At 43.2% G+C, this 21,795-nt stretch overlaps 1 protein-coding gene and 1 gene segment (V, D, J or C); one reads left to right on the top strand and one right to left on the bottom strand.

Annotated features, from left to right (window-relative positions):
• Nucleotides 1-3,380: 3,380 nt before the first annotated feature.
• LOC148321065 (uncharacterized) lies at nucleotides 3,381-13,323 on the bottom strand. Its single transcript, XM_088319471.1, has 5 exons — nucleotides 13,307-13,323; nucleotides 10,461-10,627; nucleotides 3,811-4,017; nucleotides 3,690-3,731; nucleotides 3,381-3,624 (listed from the first exon to the last, which is right to left on the bottom strand). The coding sequence occupies exons 1-5, from the start codon at nucleotides 13,321-13,323 to the stop codon at nucleotides 3,509-3,511; spliced, it is 549 nt and encodes a 182-aa protein (XP_088175597.1). The 3' UTR covers nucleotides 3,381-3,508.
• A 7,207-nt stretch (nucleotides 13,324-20,530) lies between these two features.
• On the top strand, nucleotides 20,531-21,077 carry LOC148321064 (T cell receptor alpha variable 13-1-like). The segment is given in 2 exon segments: nucleotides 20,531-20,589; nucleotides 20,667-21,077. Coding segments are annotated over 2 exon segments (411 nt in total).
• The last annotated feature ends 718 nt before the right edge of the window (nucleotides 21,078-21,795 follow it).

Genomic DNA, 21,795 nt, shown 5'->3' with positions numbered 1-21,795 from the left:
GAGATCAGACAAAGCACGACTCAGAATCTTGCCTTGAGTCATAAAGGATTTTATACATTTGACTATAAAAGATTTTATACGATTGACTACAAGTTACATGTATTCAGTTTAATGCAATAAAGATATTTACTGACTGTGCTTTAACTCAATGTACAATAAAAGTTCAGGGCAGGCTGTGTGAAATGCATATGTGGCAGATGTTTTGTACAGGATGAGCCGCACTTCTGATAACGGGGTGTGCTGACGCAGAACCTTCCAGACATCAAGGCGCTGTTGTGTGAGATTGGACGAGCCGACACGTCATCCTGCGGGCAGAAGACGTCCACTAAGAGAAAGCTAAAGATAGTTGCAGATGACACATAGCCAATAGGAGAGCAGTAGGATGTCTTTGCTTTGTTTGTGTAAATGTATAAATGATCCTGGGCAACTCGGTTAGGTCGTCGTCTTCTGTTGGGTACAGAGATGCGCAGGACTGGGGTGATAGGGACCCGAGCCCCAGATTTGTATTAGATCTCCTGTTAGGAATAAATCCGCCCCCGTGTGGAATTGCCGGCTGGCTTTCTGGTCATTTCTCTCTCAAAACGAGCACGCACAATTGTTGGATGAATGTAGGTCGTGTTTGGTTAATTTAATGGAGTCAGATAACTAATTCGAACATTTTGGTAAACTTTTGGTACGTTTGTAGTTAAAATTCCAACAGTCACCGGCCTCTCTCTGGAACCAAGCTTGGACGTGGGTCTCAAGAGCACCTGGAGCAAATTCCGACTAGAAACAATTAGGCTCTCTGAAACATAACTTCCGCTCTTTACACTCAGTACCTCAATATCCACGCACAGGAGAAATTGCATGAGATTGTTGTTTTTAAGCTAATTTACCAAGTTTACAAATTTTTCTTCAGATCTTTTAAAAAAAAATTCTTGACCTCCCTGGGGTTAAGATCAGGGGGGTAATTAATATTTGTAGACCGTGGGCATCTGAAGGCCTTCAAGGCCCTTTTTATTGGGAACGAGGTCCTTCCCCAAGTGTTTCAGGTATCTTGAGGTCTGAACGAGCAAGGGAAAAATGGAGGGGCAGGGTGACAGCTGGATTGGTGGAGCGTCTGCAATGATAAAGATTCTATCGGTTTGTTGTGGTGAAGAAGGAGCTGAGCTGTAACTCTTGATTTCCCCTATTGATCTAAATGCTTAACCACATATATGGTGCCGAGCTGTTGATCGTGGCTGAAATACAATACAATACAAAACAACTTTATATAGCGCCTTTCACAACAGCAGGAGCTGTAACAAAGCACTTTCCATATGGTGTTATATAAATTAGCGGGAAATTAGCACGCAAATTAAAGACAAACAATAGATACCAGCAGAACATCGACAGTTTCATGTTGAGTCAAAAGCTTAAGAATAAAAATGTGTCTTCAAATGACATTTAAAAGTGGACAGAGAAGAGGCTTACCTAACATTTAATGGAAGCTCATTCCATAGGGAAGGACTAGCAACAGAAAAGGCACGATCCCCCCTGAGGCTGCGCTTATTCCTCTGTACCTCCAGCAGCATGTGGTCCACAGACCTGAGGCAGCGGGCAGGTGCGTAGGGGTGGAGGAGCTCAGAGAGGTACGCTGGGCGAGGCCATTTAAAGACTTGAAGACGAACTGAAGTACCTTAAAGGGAACTCTAAAGTGCACTGGGAGCCAGTGACGAGAGGTCAAGATTATTATTTGGTTATTTGATCCGTCTTCTGAGCTCCAGTTAAAAGGCGAGCAGAGCTGCTTTAAGTGAAAGAAGCAGGCATCTGATTAGGATGCTTCCGGAATGCCTCCATGTTGAGGTGTTCCAGGTAAGTCCTGGGGATGACCCAGAACAAGCTGGGGAGAGTCCCGGCTACCCTGGGAACTCTTTGAGATCCCACCCAGAAGACTTGTTGCGAGGGAATGGCATGGACAAGAAGCTGCTGCTGGCCTTCTACCACTCGTCCATTGAGAGCCTGCTGATGTACTGTGTGTCTCCACCTGGTACGGCAGACAGAGCGAGGCTCCAGAGAACAGTCAAAACAGCGCAGAGGGTCATTGGCTACCCTCTCCCCTCCCTGTTGGACATCTACACCAGCAGAGCTCTCAATATCATTAAAGACACTACTCCTCCTACGAGCTCACACCTGTTCGACCTGTTGCCCTCTGGCAGGCGCTACAGGTGCATCAAGACAAAGACTAACAGACTGAAAAACAGTTTCTTCCCGAGAGCCATCTCCATGCTGAACTCTCACACACACCTACCCTTACCTTGCAGAACAGCGACATAATGTATTTTTATTTTTCCAATTTTGTGTTTATTTCCAGTTTAATTATTTAATCTTTAATTAATCTTTTTATATATTTAATTGAATTATTGTTGTATTGAGCTGGAGTGGGGAGCTCTCTAACCTCGTTGCACAACGAGTACAATGACAATAAAGGGCATTCTGATTCTGAATGTCCCAGCGAAAAATGCTGCCCCCATGACACAACCCCGACAAAGTGATAGAAAATGGATGTATTCCTAGTATTTATCTAATATTGTTTACTTAAACAGTGGCTAAATCTTATTTCTTGACACGCAACCCCATTTCTCTTCTGTGTAAACGCCTCCTACTAGAGTCTATGAAAACAAAAAAGGAGGGGGCCTGCATTTTAAATCCAGCCTTTGACGAAGAAGAACATTGTTACCCGTTTTACCTGACCTCCATTTCCTCTTCACAACATACATCCTGTCCCAGTAAGCTTTTCAAATAGAAACCATAACTGTCGTCATCTGTTATGCAGGTGCCATGGCGACCGCTTCCTGTGGAAAGATCATTTCTGACGTTGAAATGTAATTTATATTTCGTAAACCTAATAGCCTAGGTTATTTTTAATCAATAGAAAACACCAATGAGTAAATGATCAGTTATTCAGGTCATGGGAAAAGTCGAATTGTGGCAAAAAATAACTTGCTCCCAACAATTTGAATGATCTCTGTTGTTTTGACGTCTTGTCTTGTTGTTGGATATGAAAAAAATGTTTACAACACATTTATGGGCCTCCCCTACATCCACTCACACACACACGCATGCACACACACATAAAATTCATATAAAATTTGTATAATAGACTCTTGATTCCGCAGCTTTGCTTTCTTTCTTCTTTATTTTGCCAACATGTTTGCATCACACAACTTCCTTTTTGACATGTTCCCATTCACTGGTGATCATTATTTTCTATTGATGATTCACTGATAAGTAAGTAGTACCAAATTTACTGTTGGTGTCATGATCACCATGTAGTATTGCATAACAATTATTTATTAGTTAATGTGTGTTGAGGATCTTGATGGCTTCTTTTTTATCATTAATAAAATAATGAAGTAACAATCTTTTAGAAAATTTTATTTTATAGATTTGTTTGTTGGTTTAATGCCACATTTTATCGCTCATGTAGAAAATGTACAAGTTTCAACACAAACACAGGATGAAGAGGAAGGTGGAGGCATGGCACTGGCTACTCAGGTGCGCCAAACCACAGACGCAGAGTCATGACACAGTTGATGGCGAGCGTCTTGGCGAAGACAAGGCGGAGGGCGAGCACTGTGAGGGAGAGGAGGTTCACCTTTTCGTCTGTCAATGACATGCACATTTAGTTCAGCCCGACAGACTGCGCCTCACGCATGTTTGATACCAACCTGGCACCAACGCAACCTGACACTGCCCTGGTCCACTTTCGCCTGTGGCGACAAAACAAGAAGCAGACGTGAGGTGGTCACACCATAAGGTTGACTGGAGGTCGAGCCCCACCCTTCTCACCTTCCTCGCACGTGTCGTTATGTGCGGTTGTTAGCAGTGCCACCTGGTTGTACAGGGAATCGTCCGAAATTCGCACGGCACGAGACTCCACGAAAATGTGCCCTTTTCCCGCCTTCTCTGTGGCGTTGTGTCGGCTGAAGCCGGTGGCAAGACACGCCGTCAGGTTGCTGGCCTCAAGTTTGTAGAAGGATGGCTCAAAGTCCTCCCCTGACGCGACACCAACCACATTCCGTCAATTTGCAAAACCCAGATACTCTAAACAGTTCAATATTTTATGCTTAAAATTCTTGTTTGTGTTCAATTTGGCCAAAGGATTTTCTGATTGTGTCTTGAAACAGAACAATAACCAACTAGCAAGTGACCTGAAATAGAGGAGTAGCTGTATGTGTTGTGTTTATTCAACGGTGTGTGCCTCCCAAGTCATTCACCACTGTAAAAATGACAAAAATAAAAAATGTTCATTTTCACTGAGTGATGCAGTTTGAGTTGTGGTGTAACATGAAAGCAGAAGTTAAGACAGTAGTTACATTTCCAGAAACAAATCTCCTCAACTAGAATCAACGAAACTCTACAAACCATGATGAGTCCTGACAACAATAATACAAAATAAATACTTGTCATCTCATCTGCAAACACTTTGACTTGTGGTGCTGAATCAACTTTCCATTAAGCGGGTTCTACACTCTGCATCCACGTGCAAAATTTTATTTTCTAAGGACCACAATCGTTAATGACTGTTTTTCAATGTTTGACTTTCTAATTACACCAGTAAGTAAAATTGGATATAAAAAAAAAACTTTTAATACATTTGTTCATTCTACATTTTTCACTGAGTGACAGAGTTAGGGTTGTGTATTTGTAGCTTCAAAGAAACTTGCTAATTTCTGAAACGTCTCATGTTAATACTTTTATAATGCAACAATAGGTTTTGCATTAAGTTAGTGATAAAGAACATGCAAAGTTTTCACACAAAACAAGACCTGCTGCTTAAGTAGAACATCGAGACAACAAAATTCCAACATTCCCCTAAATTGAGCCCCCAAATGGAGTTTACCACATTTCCACTCACCAGGTTCTATACCAAGTCTAGTTCCATGTCCAAAGCTCAGCGAGTACGAATTCACACAATGCGAGGCTCATTCATAATAACTATGCACCCCCCAAAAAATTCAGTTTCACCATTTAATTAAACTAATTTTCATCTTTAAAATACATTTTTACTTACTGGAATCCACAATCACTCTGATCCCACTTCCAAAAAATAATCTGTTGGCTCCTGTCACACATTAGTTCTTTCCTTTACAAAAACCACAAGAATTGTTTGAACCAGACAATGATAAGATTCTCATTTATAAATAATATCATCACAATGTTTGCATATTCTTAGTCCAATATTAAAATATTAGTTTAAAAATAAATAACAATAATAAAAAATAAACATCAAAGCACACATATCAGCCAGCTCCTGAAAAGGATTATTGAAAATGGACAGGAAAAATATATTCTATCTTTTTCATGCCATGTTTTTGACTTTGTGATGTAGTTTGGGTTTTGGATTTTACATTGTAGTAAAACAGTAGAACTTACAAGTCTCGACAGTCACTCTGATTCCTCTTCCGAAAATTGTTTTCCAGTTTCCTGACACACATCAGTTGGTTCCTCAACAAAAACCTCAAGAGAAACTTGAACAAGGAAACAAGAAGGAACCCATATTGGGTGACATTATTTGGCTGGCAGAGTGATAGTCTCCCAACCCAAAGGTTGTGGGCCCGATTCTGAGCCCTGTGACCATGACCAAGTGTCCTTGAGCAAGTTCATGAACCTGATGCTCCATCATTGATAGTTGACGCTTTATACAAGTAAAAGCCCATTTACCTTTATATCTCACACAATGATAATAAAAATAATGCAAATATCATCACTTCGTCAGTGTACCAATTGCCTTCTAGTTCCAGCTAGATGTTTCCATTTACCAGTTGTTGCACTAGACTCGGTCCACATCCAAAGGAAAAGCTTTTTCTCATCTGTTGGCCTCTTCACATTAGTGTTCCTCAGGGAAACATTCCTCATCCCACTTGACTGTTATGTCACCAATGTCAACTGGACACCCATCTGCGTGCACATATAATGTCATGAAGCATGTTGGCTTCATGTTTCCATCAAAAAAAAAAAAGAACATTTTCATCAACACACTTAACGCGTTGCCTGGCATTATCAGGAAGATACTCCAATCCCAGAAGTAGAATCGAGTGGAGAAAGAAGGTTCTTGCTCCTAGGAAATGATAGCAATACAAATGATGGAAAATACAACCTCCAATGTTTATAAAGAGGTTGCGGCACCCGCGAAGATAATCTTGGAGCCCACACAAGCATCCTTGCAACAACTCACGCTGTGACATTGACGTGCAACCTCATTGGCCACGCCCACCACATCTCTGGCCTCATTTTTTCCTTCAGCTGATAACATTGTATATGGTTGTGCTTCATGGTAGCGCCTCCGACGTTTACAGTGGCACGTTGGCTCTGGGCCAGTATGACACTTAGTCGGGCCACCACAGACCTTACAGACGCTGGGCTGGCAGGTCCAGTACAAATTTGATGAATAAAATATGATGTCACATTCTTATGCATACACCAATTATTTTAAGTTTTATTCCTTTTATTGATAAATAATTATAAAAATAAAACATTTTTTGCAGGCTAACCATTTTCCTTCTGAAAAATGTCTTGATTTGTAAATCCGAGAGAAAATTAATATCTAAGTATCTGTACCTGTACTACACTATAAAACAACAGTACACCTTCATAAAAACACATGAGTTTAACATAACTTCAATGTGTAAAACGGTTATTCTTTCACATTTTAATATTTTACACTGAGCCAAGCCTTGAGATACTGAAATTGTAATAAAAATGCCATATATTAAACTTGGAGCTATTTAAACTAAGGCTACACAATATCGGAAAAACATGCATTGTATGGGTATTGCAAATTGCAATAATAATAATAATAATAATAATTTGCCCTTTATTAGTCCCACAATGGGGAAATTCGAGATTCGAACCCAGGCCTCCTGGGGAGATTGGGTCCTGAACGCGGCGCCTTAGACCACTCGGCCATCCTGGCAGCCAAGATTCGAACCCAGGCCTCCTGGGGGGACTGGGTCCTGAACGCGGCGCCTTAGACCACTCGGCCATCCATACAGTAATCCCTCGCTATATTGCGCTTCACCTATCGCGGCTTCGCATATTTTTTTTACAGTGGTATTGTGCTCTGTGTAGCGGTCCATTGGATTTCGAATATGGACGCTGAGTGTTTCAAACTATTTGTAGTCCGAGGTGTAGAGGGTGAACAGGAAGGGAGCCAGAACAGTGATTGAAGTCACCAGAGATAAGGAGCAAGGCATTTGGGTGCTGTGTTTGCAGCCTGCTCACAGCTGCAGTCAGTACGTCACAGGCTGTCTCACTGTTAGCAGAGGGGGGCACATACGCCACCACCACGATCACATGACTGAACTCTCGCGGTATATAGTACGGACGGATGCTAACAGCTCTCAGCTCAATGTCCCGACTGCAAAGTTGATCCTTCACAGTTATGTGCTCAGGGTTGTTACACCATCTATTATTAACAAACACAGCCAGCCTTCCTCCTTTCCTCTTACCGCTTTCCAGTGTCCTGTCTGCACGTAGGATTTGGAAGCCGTCCAAATCCACGACGGCGTCCGACGTTAGCTCTGTTAGCCACGACTTTGTGAATATTAGCAAGCTAGCCTTCCTCTCGTGCCGGGTTAGCGCTGTTAGCTCGTCTATTTTATTGGGAAGGGATCTAACATTCCCCATAATAACGGACGGGAGTACGGAGTGGTATCGTCTCCTCCTTGCCTGGCGTTAAGACCCCGCACAACATCCCTGTCTCTTCCTCTACTCGCGGGGGATATCGGGTCTTGCTCCGGGAGCCGGCACGAGGTTAGCACGGAGTGGTAACAGCTGATCTCTTGTGTACACGATCGATCCGTATCTCCGAGTTTCGTCTCCGGACAGGATCGCGCAAAAAACAGCCCCCAACAGTCGTAAAACCACCGCAAGTTGGATCTCCATTGCTGCGATGAGGTAAAATAAATAAAACAGGCAGCCACTTGCGCAGCGCCGGAACCGGAAATCAAGTAGCGTTGGTTTGCAAGGCCCAGTGGTAACTTGAACAATGTTTTGTTCTGAGACTCGCTAAAGATGTACAGCTAATATGGCACAATATTTGCAAAGTATGCAAATTATTTTTGAGGTAAATCAAACTGAGTTAATTGAGTTGAAATATTTAACTGAGTTAAGATTTTTTGGATTAATCACCCGAGTTAATGCTTTAATTTTGACAGCCTTAATATATAAATATAAAATATACATCCCTAACCCTCATATGATAAACTTTTATTATTAATATGATGATTTATTGATCATGTTAGGCCAGCAGAGAAGGCTTTGACCGCCCACCATTGTAAAATTGAGTCGGGCAACCACGTACCTTAAAGATACTGGAACTGCGGCCAGTCCACATTTCAGAAATAAATATGGTTAAATTACTTGAACCAAATATTTCGACTTTTCAGACAATTATAATGCACATCAGGCTTAATATCTTTCCCATATATAATTTGATTAATTTACTTGACCAAATTGTAAATCATAGCAGTATGCTAAATAAAAACAATGAAGTTGCTATTACTTAAACCTGCAAACCAGTGAGAATAGCTTATTCCAAAAATTAAACCTGACTTGTTTTACTTTAAATAAAAACAATGATTACAAAATTAATCTGCCACAGTTTTGTTTGTTTACCTTTTCCTTTTTGTTGTGTTGGTCGTTTTAATATTCTACAACTAATTATTTACTTTTTGAAATTTTGTGTCACTTCAACCAATGATTTGAATAACACAGAACTTTGCTTTAAAGTAGCAAAATGTTGTTCACTGGAAAGCACTTTGATCTTTAAGAAAAGTTCTGTCGCTTCACAGGGGGACGCTAACAGGGAGGAGCTTCAGCCATGTGGTAACATTGTGATTTAAGAGCTTGAGTGCAGAAGAAGTGACAGAAATTCATTCAGCATGTTGCTGCCAGCTTGGTTGCTGTTCATCATCACTGTGGCAGGTGAGTGCTGCTGGGCAATGTGAAGAGTCAGTTATCATGTAACTGAATGCTGAAACTGGTTTTGGCTCATCGTTCAGGTACGAGAGGTGACAAGCTGGTAGCGGTCAAGAGTGAAGTGGCGGCATCAAAAGGCAGACGGCTCACAATTTCTTACGATTATGCCAAGGCTCATAGTTCTCATTATTTCTTTTGGTACCAACAAGTCCCTGGACAAGCGCCACACTTCCTGCTTTCTCTCTTGGGTAGCGGCAGCATATTAAGTGCCTTGCCAGGAATGTCGGCAAGCATGGGAAGTGACATGAAGCGAGTGCACCTGCACATTGAAGATGTGACACTTGAGCACTCCGCAGTGTACTACTGCGCTGTGAGGCCCACAGTAAAGCACACGCCACATTCTCGTTACAAAAACATTTCTTCCTCCTGATTTCATCACAGTTCACTCGAGCTGAGGAACAAATTTCCAGGACAGACGTTCATCAAACCCTAATCCCAAAAGTTGGGCTATTGCGTAAAACTTAAATTTAATTGAGGAAAAGACAAAGGAAAGCTATATTTAATGTTAAAAAAATTATGTAATTGTTTTCTCATTTTGAATTTGATGTCTGCAACACATCGGGATGTTCAGAAAATAGGTTTTGAACATTTCACACAACATTATTTGTAAAGCACATTTCACAACAACTGCAGCTGTAACAATTTTTACAATGGAATATAACCTAAAACAGGTTAATTTGAAACAAGTGAGTGTCATGCTTGAGTGCAAAAAGAAGCATCTCCGAAAGTTTCAGTTTCTTCCAAACAAGGAAAAGGTAAGTTTCAGAAACTTGTGAACAACTTCCTGAGCCAATATTTCAGCAGATTAAAAACACTTTGCAACATGCAATTACAAGGAATTTAGGGATTTCATGACCTATGGTTCATATTATCATCAGAAGATTCAGAAAATTTGGAGAAATCCATGCATGTAAGTGACAAAACCGAAAACTAACTTTGACTGCCCATGACCTTTGGTGCAACAGTACAATAAAAAACGGACATCGTTCACGAAAGGATATTGCCACGTGGGCGCAGGAACACACCCTACTGTTAAAACCCAACAAAGAGCCAACTTTTACTATTTATTTATCGCTGGCTGTACTTCAATTTTGCTTGTTGAAATGTTAGAACCAAAACTTTGGCACCAAGAATTTAATTTTCTCTCCAATATTCAAACTAGACCAAACATGTCATGATCCGCGTCAGGCATGACAGGGGTTTTGTATTGTTTTCATGTCATGCGGTTTTGTTATTGTTTTCGTCACCTCCCTGCCATGTGCACTTTGTTTTTGTTTTGGTCAGCTGTGATAGCGCCTCCCCTCAGCACTCGTCCTCACCAGCCACGCACCTGTTCCCCGTTACCCTCATCACACACCTGATTCCTATCTGCTCCCCTAATGACTCAGACTATTTAAGCCTCCCAGACCCACAACACGTTGTCGGGTCATTGTTTCTTGCTGCCACGATTTACGGACCTTCCATGACCACGTTTTGTTCACGTTCCTTTTCACGCTCTTGCTCCCGCTCCTGCTCCCGCTCCTGCTCCCGCTCCTGCTCTCGCTCCTGCTCTCGTTCATGCTCCCAGCCCTCGTCACCTGTTCCTCTCCGCCGTGTGCGATCCCGTCTCGTTTTGTCCCTAGTCCTGTTTCCAGTTTAGTCACGTTTAGTTTGCCTTTTGTTATTTTGCACCCTGCCACGTTGTTTTGTCCTTGTTTGTTCATTTAATAAACTCCCTTTAAGTTACCCTTATCCCTGCCTCTTCGCCTTTTGGGTCCACCTCCTCCTCGCCGAACGGCGAACCCTAACAAAGCAGGGTTCCTGGAAGAAGACATGCTTCAGATAACGTATTGCGAAGGCTATCTGCAGCAAAAACAATAACAGTGAAACCATGATGATATCAATCAGTGGCGCGCCGTGCATTTGACAACTAGGCCTTCAGTGAAGGCCTACTTTGTCCGACTTTAATAAATACCCCTCATAATAGCATATTTTATGATACCATGGCTGGAGAAACAATATCCACACGCACAGTGACACACTGTGTGTTGCATGATCTTGCTTCTCTTGAAATGTCTGTCTTGAAAATGGCCTCACAAGTGTATCTGCAATGACGAATAACGGGTGTATCTGCACTTTTTTTTTCCACTTAAAGCACTTTACACATGTGCATAAACGTGGACAAAATTTTTGAAAAGCATGAGAGAGCCAACCACAATTCATGCTGGCATTCACATTATCACTGTCTAAAGTGAACCTAAGATGCCTTCCTAGATGTTAGTTGACGCAACAGTGGCTTGAAAACATGCATTGGGTAAATAAAGAAAAAAAATAAAGTCATGTGTGTATGTGGGTGTGTGCTTGGGGGTGTATGTGGGTGCGTTTGTGTGTGTGTGTGTGGGGGGGGGGCTCTGTGGCTTGCCACTCACACATATAAACTTCCTGCCTGAGTCGAAGATGCACAAAACAAGCAAGCATTTCGGACCGTCGTCTGTCTGTTAACTCTGTGAAACATATAAATGTTGCAAAGTGCTCTGACAGTGAAGGATGGGCAGCTTAGGATCATTGCGAACATAATTTCTTGCCGTCAAGAAAAAGTGTTTGCGAATGTCTTTGCAATCTTTAATGGACGTTGATGAAAACCCCAAATTCTCCACATTCGCAAACATTGTGAGATACCACTTTAATATGTGCCTCGATTATATTTGTTATATCGAAATATCGTTAGGGCTCTGGATGTTGTGGGGCTGTCATGGTTGACGCGCCTCTACAAAATTGCGTGGACATCGGGGACAGTGCCTCTGGATTGGCAGACCGGGGTGGTGGTCCCCCTTTTTAAGAAGGGGGATCGGAGGGTGTGTTCCAACTATAGAGGAATCACACTCCTCAGCCTCCCTGGAAAGGTCTACTCAGGGGTACTGGAGAGGAGGGTCCGTCGGGAGGTTGAATCTCAGATCCAAGAGGAGCAGTGCGGTTTTCGTCCTGGCCGTGGAACAGTGGACCAGCTCTACACTCTCTACGGGGTCCTTGAGGGTGCATGGGAGTTCGCCCAACCAGTCTACATGTGTTTTGTGGACTTGGAGAAGGCGTTCGACCGTGTCCCACGGGGAGTTCTGTGGAGCGTGCTTCGGGAGTACGGGGTACCGAGCCCCTTGATACGGGCAGTTGGGTCCCTGTACCACCGATGTCAGAGTTTGGTCCGCATTGCCGGCAGTAAGTCGGATTCGTTTCCAGTGAGGGTTGGACTCCGCCAAGGCTGCCCTTTGTCACCGATTCTGTTCATAACTTTTATGGACAGAATTTCTAGGCGCAGTCGGGGCGATGAGGGGATCCGGTTTGGTGACCTCAGTATTTCATCTCTGCTTTTCGCAGATGATGTGGTACTGTTGGCTTCCTCAGGCCGTGATCTCCAACTCTCACTGGAGCGGTTCGCAGCCGAGTGTGAAGCGGTTGGGATGAAGATCAGCACCTCCAAATCTGAGACCATGGTTCTCAGTCGGAAAAGGGTGGAGTGCCCTCTCCAGGTCGGGGAGGAGATCCTGCCCCAAGTGGAGGAGTTTAAGTATCTTGGGGTCTTGTTTACGAGTGAGGGGAGGATGGAGCGAGAGATCGACAGGCGGATCGGTGCAGCCTCCGCTGTGATGCGGACGCTGTATCGGTCTGTCGTGGTGAAGAGGGAGCTGAGCCAAAAGGCGAAGCTCTCGATTTACCGGTCGATTTATGTTCCTACCCTCACCTATGGTCACGAGTTGTGGGTCGTGACCGAAAGAACAAGATCTCGGATACAAGCGGCCGAAATGAGTTTCCTCCGCAGGGTGTCTGGGCTCTCCCTTAGAGATAGGATGAGAAGCTCGGCCATCCGGGAGGGACTCAGTGTCGAGCCGCTGCTCCTCCACGTAGAGAGGAGCCAGATGAGGTGGCTCGGGCATCTGTTTAGGATGCCTCCTGGACGCCTCCCAGGGGAGGTGTTCCGGGCATGTCCCACCGGCAGGAGGCCCAGAGGACGACCCAGGGCACGCTGGAGAGACTATGTCTCCCGGCTGGCCTGGGAACGCCTGGGCATCCCTCCGGCAGAGCTGGAAGATGTGGCTGGGGAGCGGGAAGTCTGGGCTTCCCTGCTGAAGCTGCTGCCCCCGCGACCCGACCCCGGATAAGTGGCGGATAATGGATGGATGGATGGACAGTTACAAAGTTAATTGTGACGTGGCAACAAAAGGCATCAAACAGTAGACCCATTTTTGTTTTTGTAACATGGTTAAAACAGTGTTTGCAGACTTGGTGGGTAACACCAGTGACTTTGGACACAAGGTAGAGGAATGTTGACCTTGGGTAGACACACATATAACCTGGTCCCTTCACCTGGATAAAAATGAGTAGTTGTGGAATGTTCACTCAACTAATCCACAACTAATTACAGTGTAGAGAGCAACAGTGGAGGAGGTACCCGCAGTGTAAATCCAGTCTTTGAAGACGGAGAGCTATGTTACCTGACCTCTATTTCCGACACACAACAAACATCCTGCCCCAGTAAGCGTTTCAAAAAGAAACCATAACTGCTGTCATCTGTGATGTAGATGCCATGGCAACCGCTTCCTGTGGAAAGCGCAGCAAATACACAACCAATATCACAGAAACAAACACGCACATTGAAATGTAATAAACATTTTGCAAGCCTATTAGCCCAAGTCATTTTTTACTGAAGGTCACAATATCAAAAGAAAACTTATCGTGTGAAGAGGATATTGATAGCCTCTTTTCCAACTAAATTGATGACACAACAATCATTTGTAAAAAAAAATAAATAAAATTTTATATTTTTTGGATTGATTAATGAGACAAACACAGGGGCAAGAGGAAGGTGGCACTGGCTACTCTGGTGCGCCAAACCACATACGCAGAGTCGTGACACAGTTGATGGCGAGCGTCTTGGCGAAGACAAGACGGAGGGCGAGCACGGTGTGGGAGAGGAGGTTCACCTTTTCGTCTGTCAATGACATGCACATTTAGTTCAGCCCGACAGACTGCGCCTCACGCATGTTCAATACCAACCTGGCACCAACACAACCTGACACTGCCCTGGTCCACTTTCACCTGTGGCGACAAAACAAGAAGCAGACGTGAGGTGGTCACACCATTAGGTTGACTGGAGGTCGAGCCCCACCCTTCTCACCTTCCTCGCGCGTGTCGTTATGTGCGGCTGTTAGCAGTGCCACCTGATTGTACAGGGAGTCGTCTGAAATTCGCACGGCACGAGACTCCATGAAAATGTGCATTTTTCCCGCCTTCTCCGTGGCGTTGTGTTGGCTGAAGCCGGTGGCGAGACACGCTGTCAGGTTGTTGGCCTCAAGTTCGTAGAAGGATGGCTCAAAGTCCTCCCCTAAAGCGGCACCAACCACATTCTCACGTTACCCACGAGCCACCGTGACTGGTGCGCAACAAAATTATGTCAAGCCCTGTCATTATGATAATGACATTTTTAACTATAATTGGAGCTTGGATGTTATTTCTGATGAGTGTATCAAACTGGTATTATTTTGCATTAATCGGTACCCAAATAGCAGCTATCACTTTCAAAACGGTTGTTGATCCTTGCAATGAGAAAAAATTTTGACTCGTGGTTCTGGGCTAATTTTTGGCAAGTTCTCTGACTTTTTTCAGCAATGACATTAAGTTTGTGAGAAAAAATATGTGGAGGTTTCACAAAAATCATGTAACTTGAGGCGACATATGGAAAACATGGTCCACTCATGTTCTGATTTAAGCAAAACAGACTATTCGAATAAACTTGAGCAACCAAATGGAGTTTGCCATGTTTCCACTCACCAGGTTCTACACTCAGTCAGGTTCCATGTCCAAACATCAGCGAGTACGAACTTACACAATGCGAGTATCACTTTAATACGGAATGGGAGGAGGAGTTGTTTTTCACAATGACATTTTCGAAGTGCGTTTGCCTCATTTGCCAGTCGACCATTGCAATACTAAAGAAGGGAAATGTGGAGCGGCATTTTCGGACTGTTCATGTAAAATATGATACCGACTTTCCGCCAAAAAGCGAGCTGAGGAAGAGAAAGGTGAAGGAATTAAAAAGCCAGTTGTCAGGACAGCAGTCATTTTTCAGACAACTTACTTGAAAAGCGAAAGCCGCCACCGAGATTGGCTACATCAACATACATTGGACAAAAAATCCTCTCTCTCTCTCTATATATATATATGTATACAGTAATACCCCGCTACTTCGCGGTTCACCTTTCGCGGCTTCAGTGCTTCGCGGGTCTAAAAAATATTCAGGGGCATTGTAGTTTCGCCGAGCGGCACGAGGGGGCGCTGGAGCGGTTAGACGGCCGGCGTGCGCCGAAGAGGAGAGTGGACGAAGAAGAGAGTGGACGAAGAAGAGTAAGTTCCCCCGGACACGATTGGTGGCGACGTTTCGCGCGGTTCGGACCGTACCAGAGTTCCGGCCGGTGTGCGTGGCAGTTAAGCCGTAGAGGAGCACCTTCCCCGGGCACGGGCGGTTCCAAGCCGCCCCTAAGTTTAACCGAATGGAAGCTCCGGAGGAGGAGGGCATGCTCGCGTCACAGTAAGCCGAAGAGGAGCACCTTCCCCGGGCATGGGCGGTTCCAAGCGGCCCCTAAGTTTAACCGAATGGAAGCTCCGTAGGAGGAGGGCATGCTCGCGTCACAGTAAGCCGAAGAGGAGCACCTTTCCCGGGCACGGGCGGTTCCAAGCGGCCTCTAAGTTTAACCGAATGGAAGCTCCGGAGGAGGAGGGCGGGCGTGTGTCACAGTTAAGCCGAATAGGAGCACCTCTTCCGCCCGGGCAGGAGCGGAGCGCGAGGCTGTCAGTTATGAATGAATAAATAAATAAATGAAGAATGCCACCTTTCATTTCACTGTCATGATCCGTGCCTGTCATGCCGCGTGTGTTTTTGTTTTTTCAGCTGTGTGGGCGTTCCTCCAGCGATCGTCTCGCGCCATGCCGTCAGCTGCTGCGAGACGCGCTGATTACACTGACTATGTTGTAATTATAATAAATATCTTTGTATCACCACCTTTTTTCCCGTCTCTGCATTTGGAGAGTCCTGCTCAATCTTCCAGCTCTGCTGGAGGATCATAACATTCACAGGGCACACCGGACGGCGTACCAGCAGGTAAAAGTCGAAGTAATTAAATAAATACAAAAAGAAGTAATTGAATAAATATGAAAATAATGGCTGGGGAATAAAAAAATAAGTTTTAATAATAATTTTTTTTTTTTTTGTTATAACATGAATTTCACTCTCTCTCTCTCTACCCGTAAATATATCTATATGTATATATATATATCTATATATATATATATATATTTTTTTTTTTAAGCATTTTTGAAGGTGCCCCCAATACTTCGCACGGCTTAACTGTGACACACGCCCGCCCTCCTCCTCCGGAGCTTCCATTCGGTTATATATATAGGTGCGAAGTATATATAAGTATTTTATTTAATTAAAAAAAAAATTTTTTTTTTTTTTGAAGGTGCGCCGCTACTTCGCAGATTTTCACTTTTCGCGGGTGGTCTCGGTCCCCATTAACCGCGATAACCGGGGTATTACTGTATATATATGTTTGCATTTTTATCGTAGGTAGATAATTTTGCCTTGGTCATTTTATAAGTAGCTCGCATGCTGAAAAAGTGTGAGCACCCCTGCTCTACAGTCACTCTTGTTCCACTTCCAAAAACCAGTCTGTAGTTGTTGTTACACATCAGTAGTTTCCTCAACAAATAATACCTCAACAAGAAAACAACGAGAACCCTTCAGGGGCAGCACACTCAGGTGGTAGAGTGATAGTTTCCCGGCTCGAAAGTTGTAGATTCTGAGCTTTTGTGAATAGCCTGAAGTGTTCTTGAGAAAAATACTGAACCCCCAGCTGCTCTTGATGATGCATGAGTGTTAAAGCGATTTGAGTGCCTTGACGGTGGAAAAGCGCTACACAATCAAAATCCTCTTTATCAGTTATCTTTAAATCCCGACACAAAATAAAATGTCATTATACGGTCAGTGTACAAATTAAATTGGTGCTCCAGCAGCACGTTTTCATTTACCAGCTGCTTTACTTCGTTTCTCATCAGCTCTAGGCCTCTTCACCAATATGGTCCAGTGGTAGCGTTTTTTTGTCCCACTTGACTTTTATGTCGTCCGTGTTGGCTGAACAACCTTTTCTGTGTGCATGTGACGTCAAGCGATTTGGCTCCATGTTTGCATCAAGAAACGGTGGTTAGATAGTCATCAGCTCACTCATTACGTTGCTATGACACAGAGGTATTATCACGATGATATTCCAATCCAAGAAAAAGAATTTAAAAAATGATACGGCAAAAGTTAAATGTTCTCAGGCAATGATGTCAATACGTGTGGTAAGAATGAATACAATCTACATTCAATACAAAGATCCTACTGTTGTCACTGTCATGCTTGTCCTGCCCCAAAGACATTTTCTAGCCCGGAGCAGCATCCGCGCAACTACACACAAACTGTGACAGAAAGCTCCAACCTCATTGGCCGCACCCCCGATCTCCTTTTTCTTTTCATTGAGACTGTGGAATGGCATGTACAGACGCTTCCCAACTTACGAACGAGTTACGTTCCGAACGATCGTTCGTAAGGTGAATTCGTTCGTAAGTTGCTTCAGCACCATATTTTGTATTATAATTTATGTTTAAGGCCTATATAAGTATATTGAATGTTTATATAAGTATGTTTAAGGCCTATATAAGTGTATTGAATGTTTATATAAGTATGTTTAAGGCTTGTATAAGTAACCTGTATTGGTTTGTAGTGAAAAAAAATCATTTAATTAAATTGAGAGAATACGTACAGTACTGTACTACGTATATTAGAGAGAGAGAGACACACACACACACACAGTTTGTACATGTACGTAATAAGATAAATAAAATGAAGTTTAACATACTTTTGGAAGATGTACTCGATGCTTAAGGAGATGATGGTGGAAGAGGAGGATTTTATATCATGGAAGGGTCTTCGTCGTCGCTGGAATTGGCTTCAAAACTTACTTCCTCCTCCGTAACTTCAGGCGGAAGAGGAGGATTTTATATCATGAAAGGGTCTTCTTCGTCGCTGGAATGGGCTTCAAAAGTTACTTCCTCCTCCGTAACTTCAATGTAGGAAGAAGTTGAGGGTTGAGAAGAAGATGAGGGTTGATGAGTATCTTCCTTGGAGGATTTACTAGAAACTGGCCGAAAGAAGCGATCTAACGACGATTGCACAGTTTTCTTCTTTTTTTTCATCAGGTTGATGGATGCTGAGTGAGCTCTCACAGCGCCAAGCGTCGGTATTAGCGACGGAAAGAAGCACTACTCGGAAAAAGGCGCGCAATACAAAATCTAATTTTCAGCATCTCTTTCCGAACATTTTTTGACATACGCGCAGATTTGGGCTCGTATGTACCGTTGTTCGTAACTCGAATGTTCGTAAGTAGGGGAGCGTCTGTACTCTAGTCCCAAAAGATTCTGTGTATATTTAATATTTAGACGACATATTTACATTTTGGAGTATTTTTATGTAAAATTGAAACACATAGTCCATGTTTTTCCCTCATCACTCAATTTTATTACAAAAAACAGTCAGGGGCTTTTTGTTTGTTTTTGTTGTTACGTTTCTTTTCCTAATTCCAATGAACTTTGCTGTAAAGTTGCAAAATGCTTTTCATTGTCCAGCACTTTGATCTTTATCTTTATAAAAATAAACATTGCATACTTCCATGACTTCACATGGCTCAGGGAGGAGTTTCAGTCATGTGATGACATTGTGAGTTAAGAGCTTGAGTCCAGCAAAGCATAGCGGAGTTGTTGACATATGTTCATTCAGCATGTTGCTGTCAGCTTGGTCGCTGCTCGTCATCATTGCGGCAGGTGCGTGGTGTGTTGCGAGCTCAAGAGTCACTCATCATGTAACTAAATGCTGAAACGTATTTGTTTCATCCTTCAGGTACCAGTGGTGAAGAGCTGGTGGCGGAAAAGAGTGAAGTGTTGGCATCAAAAGGCGGACAAGTCACACTCGCATACGTCTACACCAGAAAGGCTTCTGTTTTTGATTATTTCTTCTGGTACCATCAACTTCCTGGACAAGCGCCACACTTCCTGCTTTCCCTCTCGGGAAGCGGCAGCCCATTAAGTGCTATGCCAAGAAGGTCGGCGAGCATGGGAAGTGCCATGAAGCAAGTGCACCTGCATATTGAAGATGTGACACTTGAGCACTCTGCAGTGTACTACTGTGCTGTGAGGTCCACAGTGACACCCATGCCACATTCTTGTTACAAGAACATTTCCTGCTCCTCAACTCATCACACTTTCCGAGCTAGAAGTACAAAGCATAATTCTAAAAATTGGGATGCTGCGTAAAATTTCTATTCAATTGAGGATAAGACAAAGAAAAACTTTTTAATGTTCAAAAATTGATGTATGAATTTCTGTTGGTTTATAAACTTTGCCCTTATCTTTTCCTGGTTTTAACTAATTAGCATTCAAAGGTAAAATAGGCACAAAACTCATAAAAGTGACAAACTAATGAATTTATTTCGATTTAAACATTCTATGGAGTATCACCCTTAATTATTCAAATGAACCAATACCATTAGGAAAACTAAAAGCAAGCCATTTCCAACATTTTCACTCGCTCAATGATTTGCAAAAAATAACAGACTCATCTGAGGACTGACCAATAGTATCAGTTTGCGAAAAAAAATTACATCGACTAAAACTTTTCCCCTGACAGTGATAATCGAAGGATTGAAACAATATGGAAAATATTATAAGAGGGGTTGACATAGTATTGAAAAAATTACTCGTACCCTTGGTCACTGAAACTACATGACCTGACCTGACAAAAGTAAAAATAAAAAAATAGCAAATGATAAAGAATTGAAAAGACAAACCAATGAAAGGATAAACTCAATGGTACCCTTTATGTAATATTTGTTTGGAAACCTCTTTCAACCAATGGCGCCAATCAAACAATTTTCATAACTTTGAATGAGATTCTGCCCATGTCAACAGATTTTTTAGGCCCATGCCTCAGAAACAAAGTCCTCTAGCAGTCCAGATGGCATTGGTTCAGCTCCTAAGTGAGTAACTGGTTGTAAAGGGTTAAATGGCGAATTGACATATCAGAGGTTCCATTTATTTCTAACTTGGAACACAGAGGAAACATGATATCAATGTTCTTTATCAAGCAGAGTCTACTTTCTTTGTCTGATTTCTTCTTTGTCTCTTATTATTCAGAATGAGACACCACATTGCTTGTTTGTGTACCGGCAAAAGCCTGCTTCTTCTCCGTCACTGCTTATCAGCCAGTATTCCCAAAAAGAAGATGCTGACACGACAATGATGACGTTAAGACAAGACAGAAGAACCACTGTGCACTGCTTTGACTCCAGGCGTCACTCGTCTTCTACTTACAGCAACGCCTGATTTAGGATGTGCATGTATGATGTCACTACAACAGGACGTGAAGGCCCTGCCTCTTCAGCTACAAGTCAGCCTTCAACCAGACTTTGAGTGCAGACATGAGTCATGTGCTTGTATGTGTGCTGATGGCTGCTTGGAGCCTTGGTAAGATTGATTGAGGTCAACGTATGTTCGTCGCAACTTTCAACCTATGTCTGACCACCTTTGTTGCTTTGTGCTAGGAAGCAACGGTCAGACGGTGCACCAGCCGTCACGGGAAGTCTCCGCAGTGGAGGGAGCAACAGTGATGCTGGACTGCAGTTACGACAGATCAGCGAGCAACGATTACCTCTTCTGGTACAAGCAAGAGGCAAACGCAGCGCCTGAGTTTGTCCTCAGTCGATTTAAGATCGGTCAGGGCAAGACGGCGGAAAAGTACAGTGACAGGTTTCATTGCACCTTGAATGCCAGTACCCTGCAAGCCCCTTTGCATATCAAGAGTGTGAAGCCCGGTGACTCAGGAGTCTTCTACTGCGCCGTGCAGCCCACATTGACACATCCACCGACATGCCTGCACAAAAACACCTGCACCGGCTTCATGGCATAAGTTACATTGGGGGGGCGTGGCCTCACAGGAGTGAATGGGTCACAATGTAACAGAGCTGCAATTTAGCATGACAGACACCCTTGCTTCTGTACTAGATTATATTGTCTTGTCTCAATTTAGGACAACAGACCTAATAATTTACCTTGTGAATCATTGAGCAGGATTTTGGACACTGTGTCGTACTGTAGTGACTTTCATAGTTGCTCATTAGTTCTAATACTAATACTACTTATCTGTTCTAATACTACATATAGATTTCTTCTTATCTAATACCTTAATTGCATGTATGCCGTATGTTGACAGTGCAGTTCAATACATCACTGCCAGTATGGAGTAAGAGGATTAAATGAGTGACGCCGTCATGTGACTACACAAGCACCGATTTGTGTACCAACAGTGGAAGATGGAGACATCTGAGTCTGTGAGGGACCAGAGATCATTGGGCACACATCTGTCCATTTTGGGAAATTCTTCACATCAACTTTCACGCTGCAGCAGCACAGGAGCTCTTTCTCAAACAGATACCAAAAAAGTGTGTCCATCCAAAATCAATGGACAATAGTGGCCCTCGATGACCAGAGTTGCCCAACCCCACAGTAATCCCCATTAAAATAATGTGACACAATTAGACAATGAAGTCGTTTGTTTTCTGGAAGAGATTCACATTCAAACAAATTATGTTGTACAAAGTGTGGTAAAGTGACAGATAGTACCACCTGCTAAGGAAGAGAAGTCCATTTTACAAAGACTAAGACTGCAATGCA

This window comes from Idiotropiscis lumnitzeri, chromosome 16, assembly GCF_059441095.1.
Source record: "Idiotropiscis lumnitzeri isolate Australia: NSW breed Sydney's pygmy pipehorse chromosome 16, RoL_Ilum_1.0, whole genome shotgun sequence".
Taxonomy (NCBI): Eukaryota; Metazoa; Chordata; class Actinopteri; order Syngnathiformes; family Syngnathidae; genus Idiotropiscis; species Idiotropiscis lumnitzeri.
This window is presented reverse-complemented; position numbering and strand designations above follow the sequence as displayed.

Excerpts from the sequence above, each read along its gene's own strand:
- LOC148321065 (XM_088319471.1), bottom strand. Across the intron at positions 4,018-10,460 it reads ACAAAACGTGGTCATGGAAG|GGGAGGACTTTGAGCCATCC; the intron begins GTCCGTAAATCG and ends GTGTCGCGTCAG. Across the intron at positions 3,732-3,810 it reads TAACGACACGTGCGAGGAAG|GCGAAAGTGGACCAGGGCAG; the intron begins GTGAGAAGGGTG and ends TTGTCGCCACAG.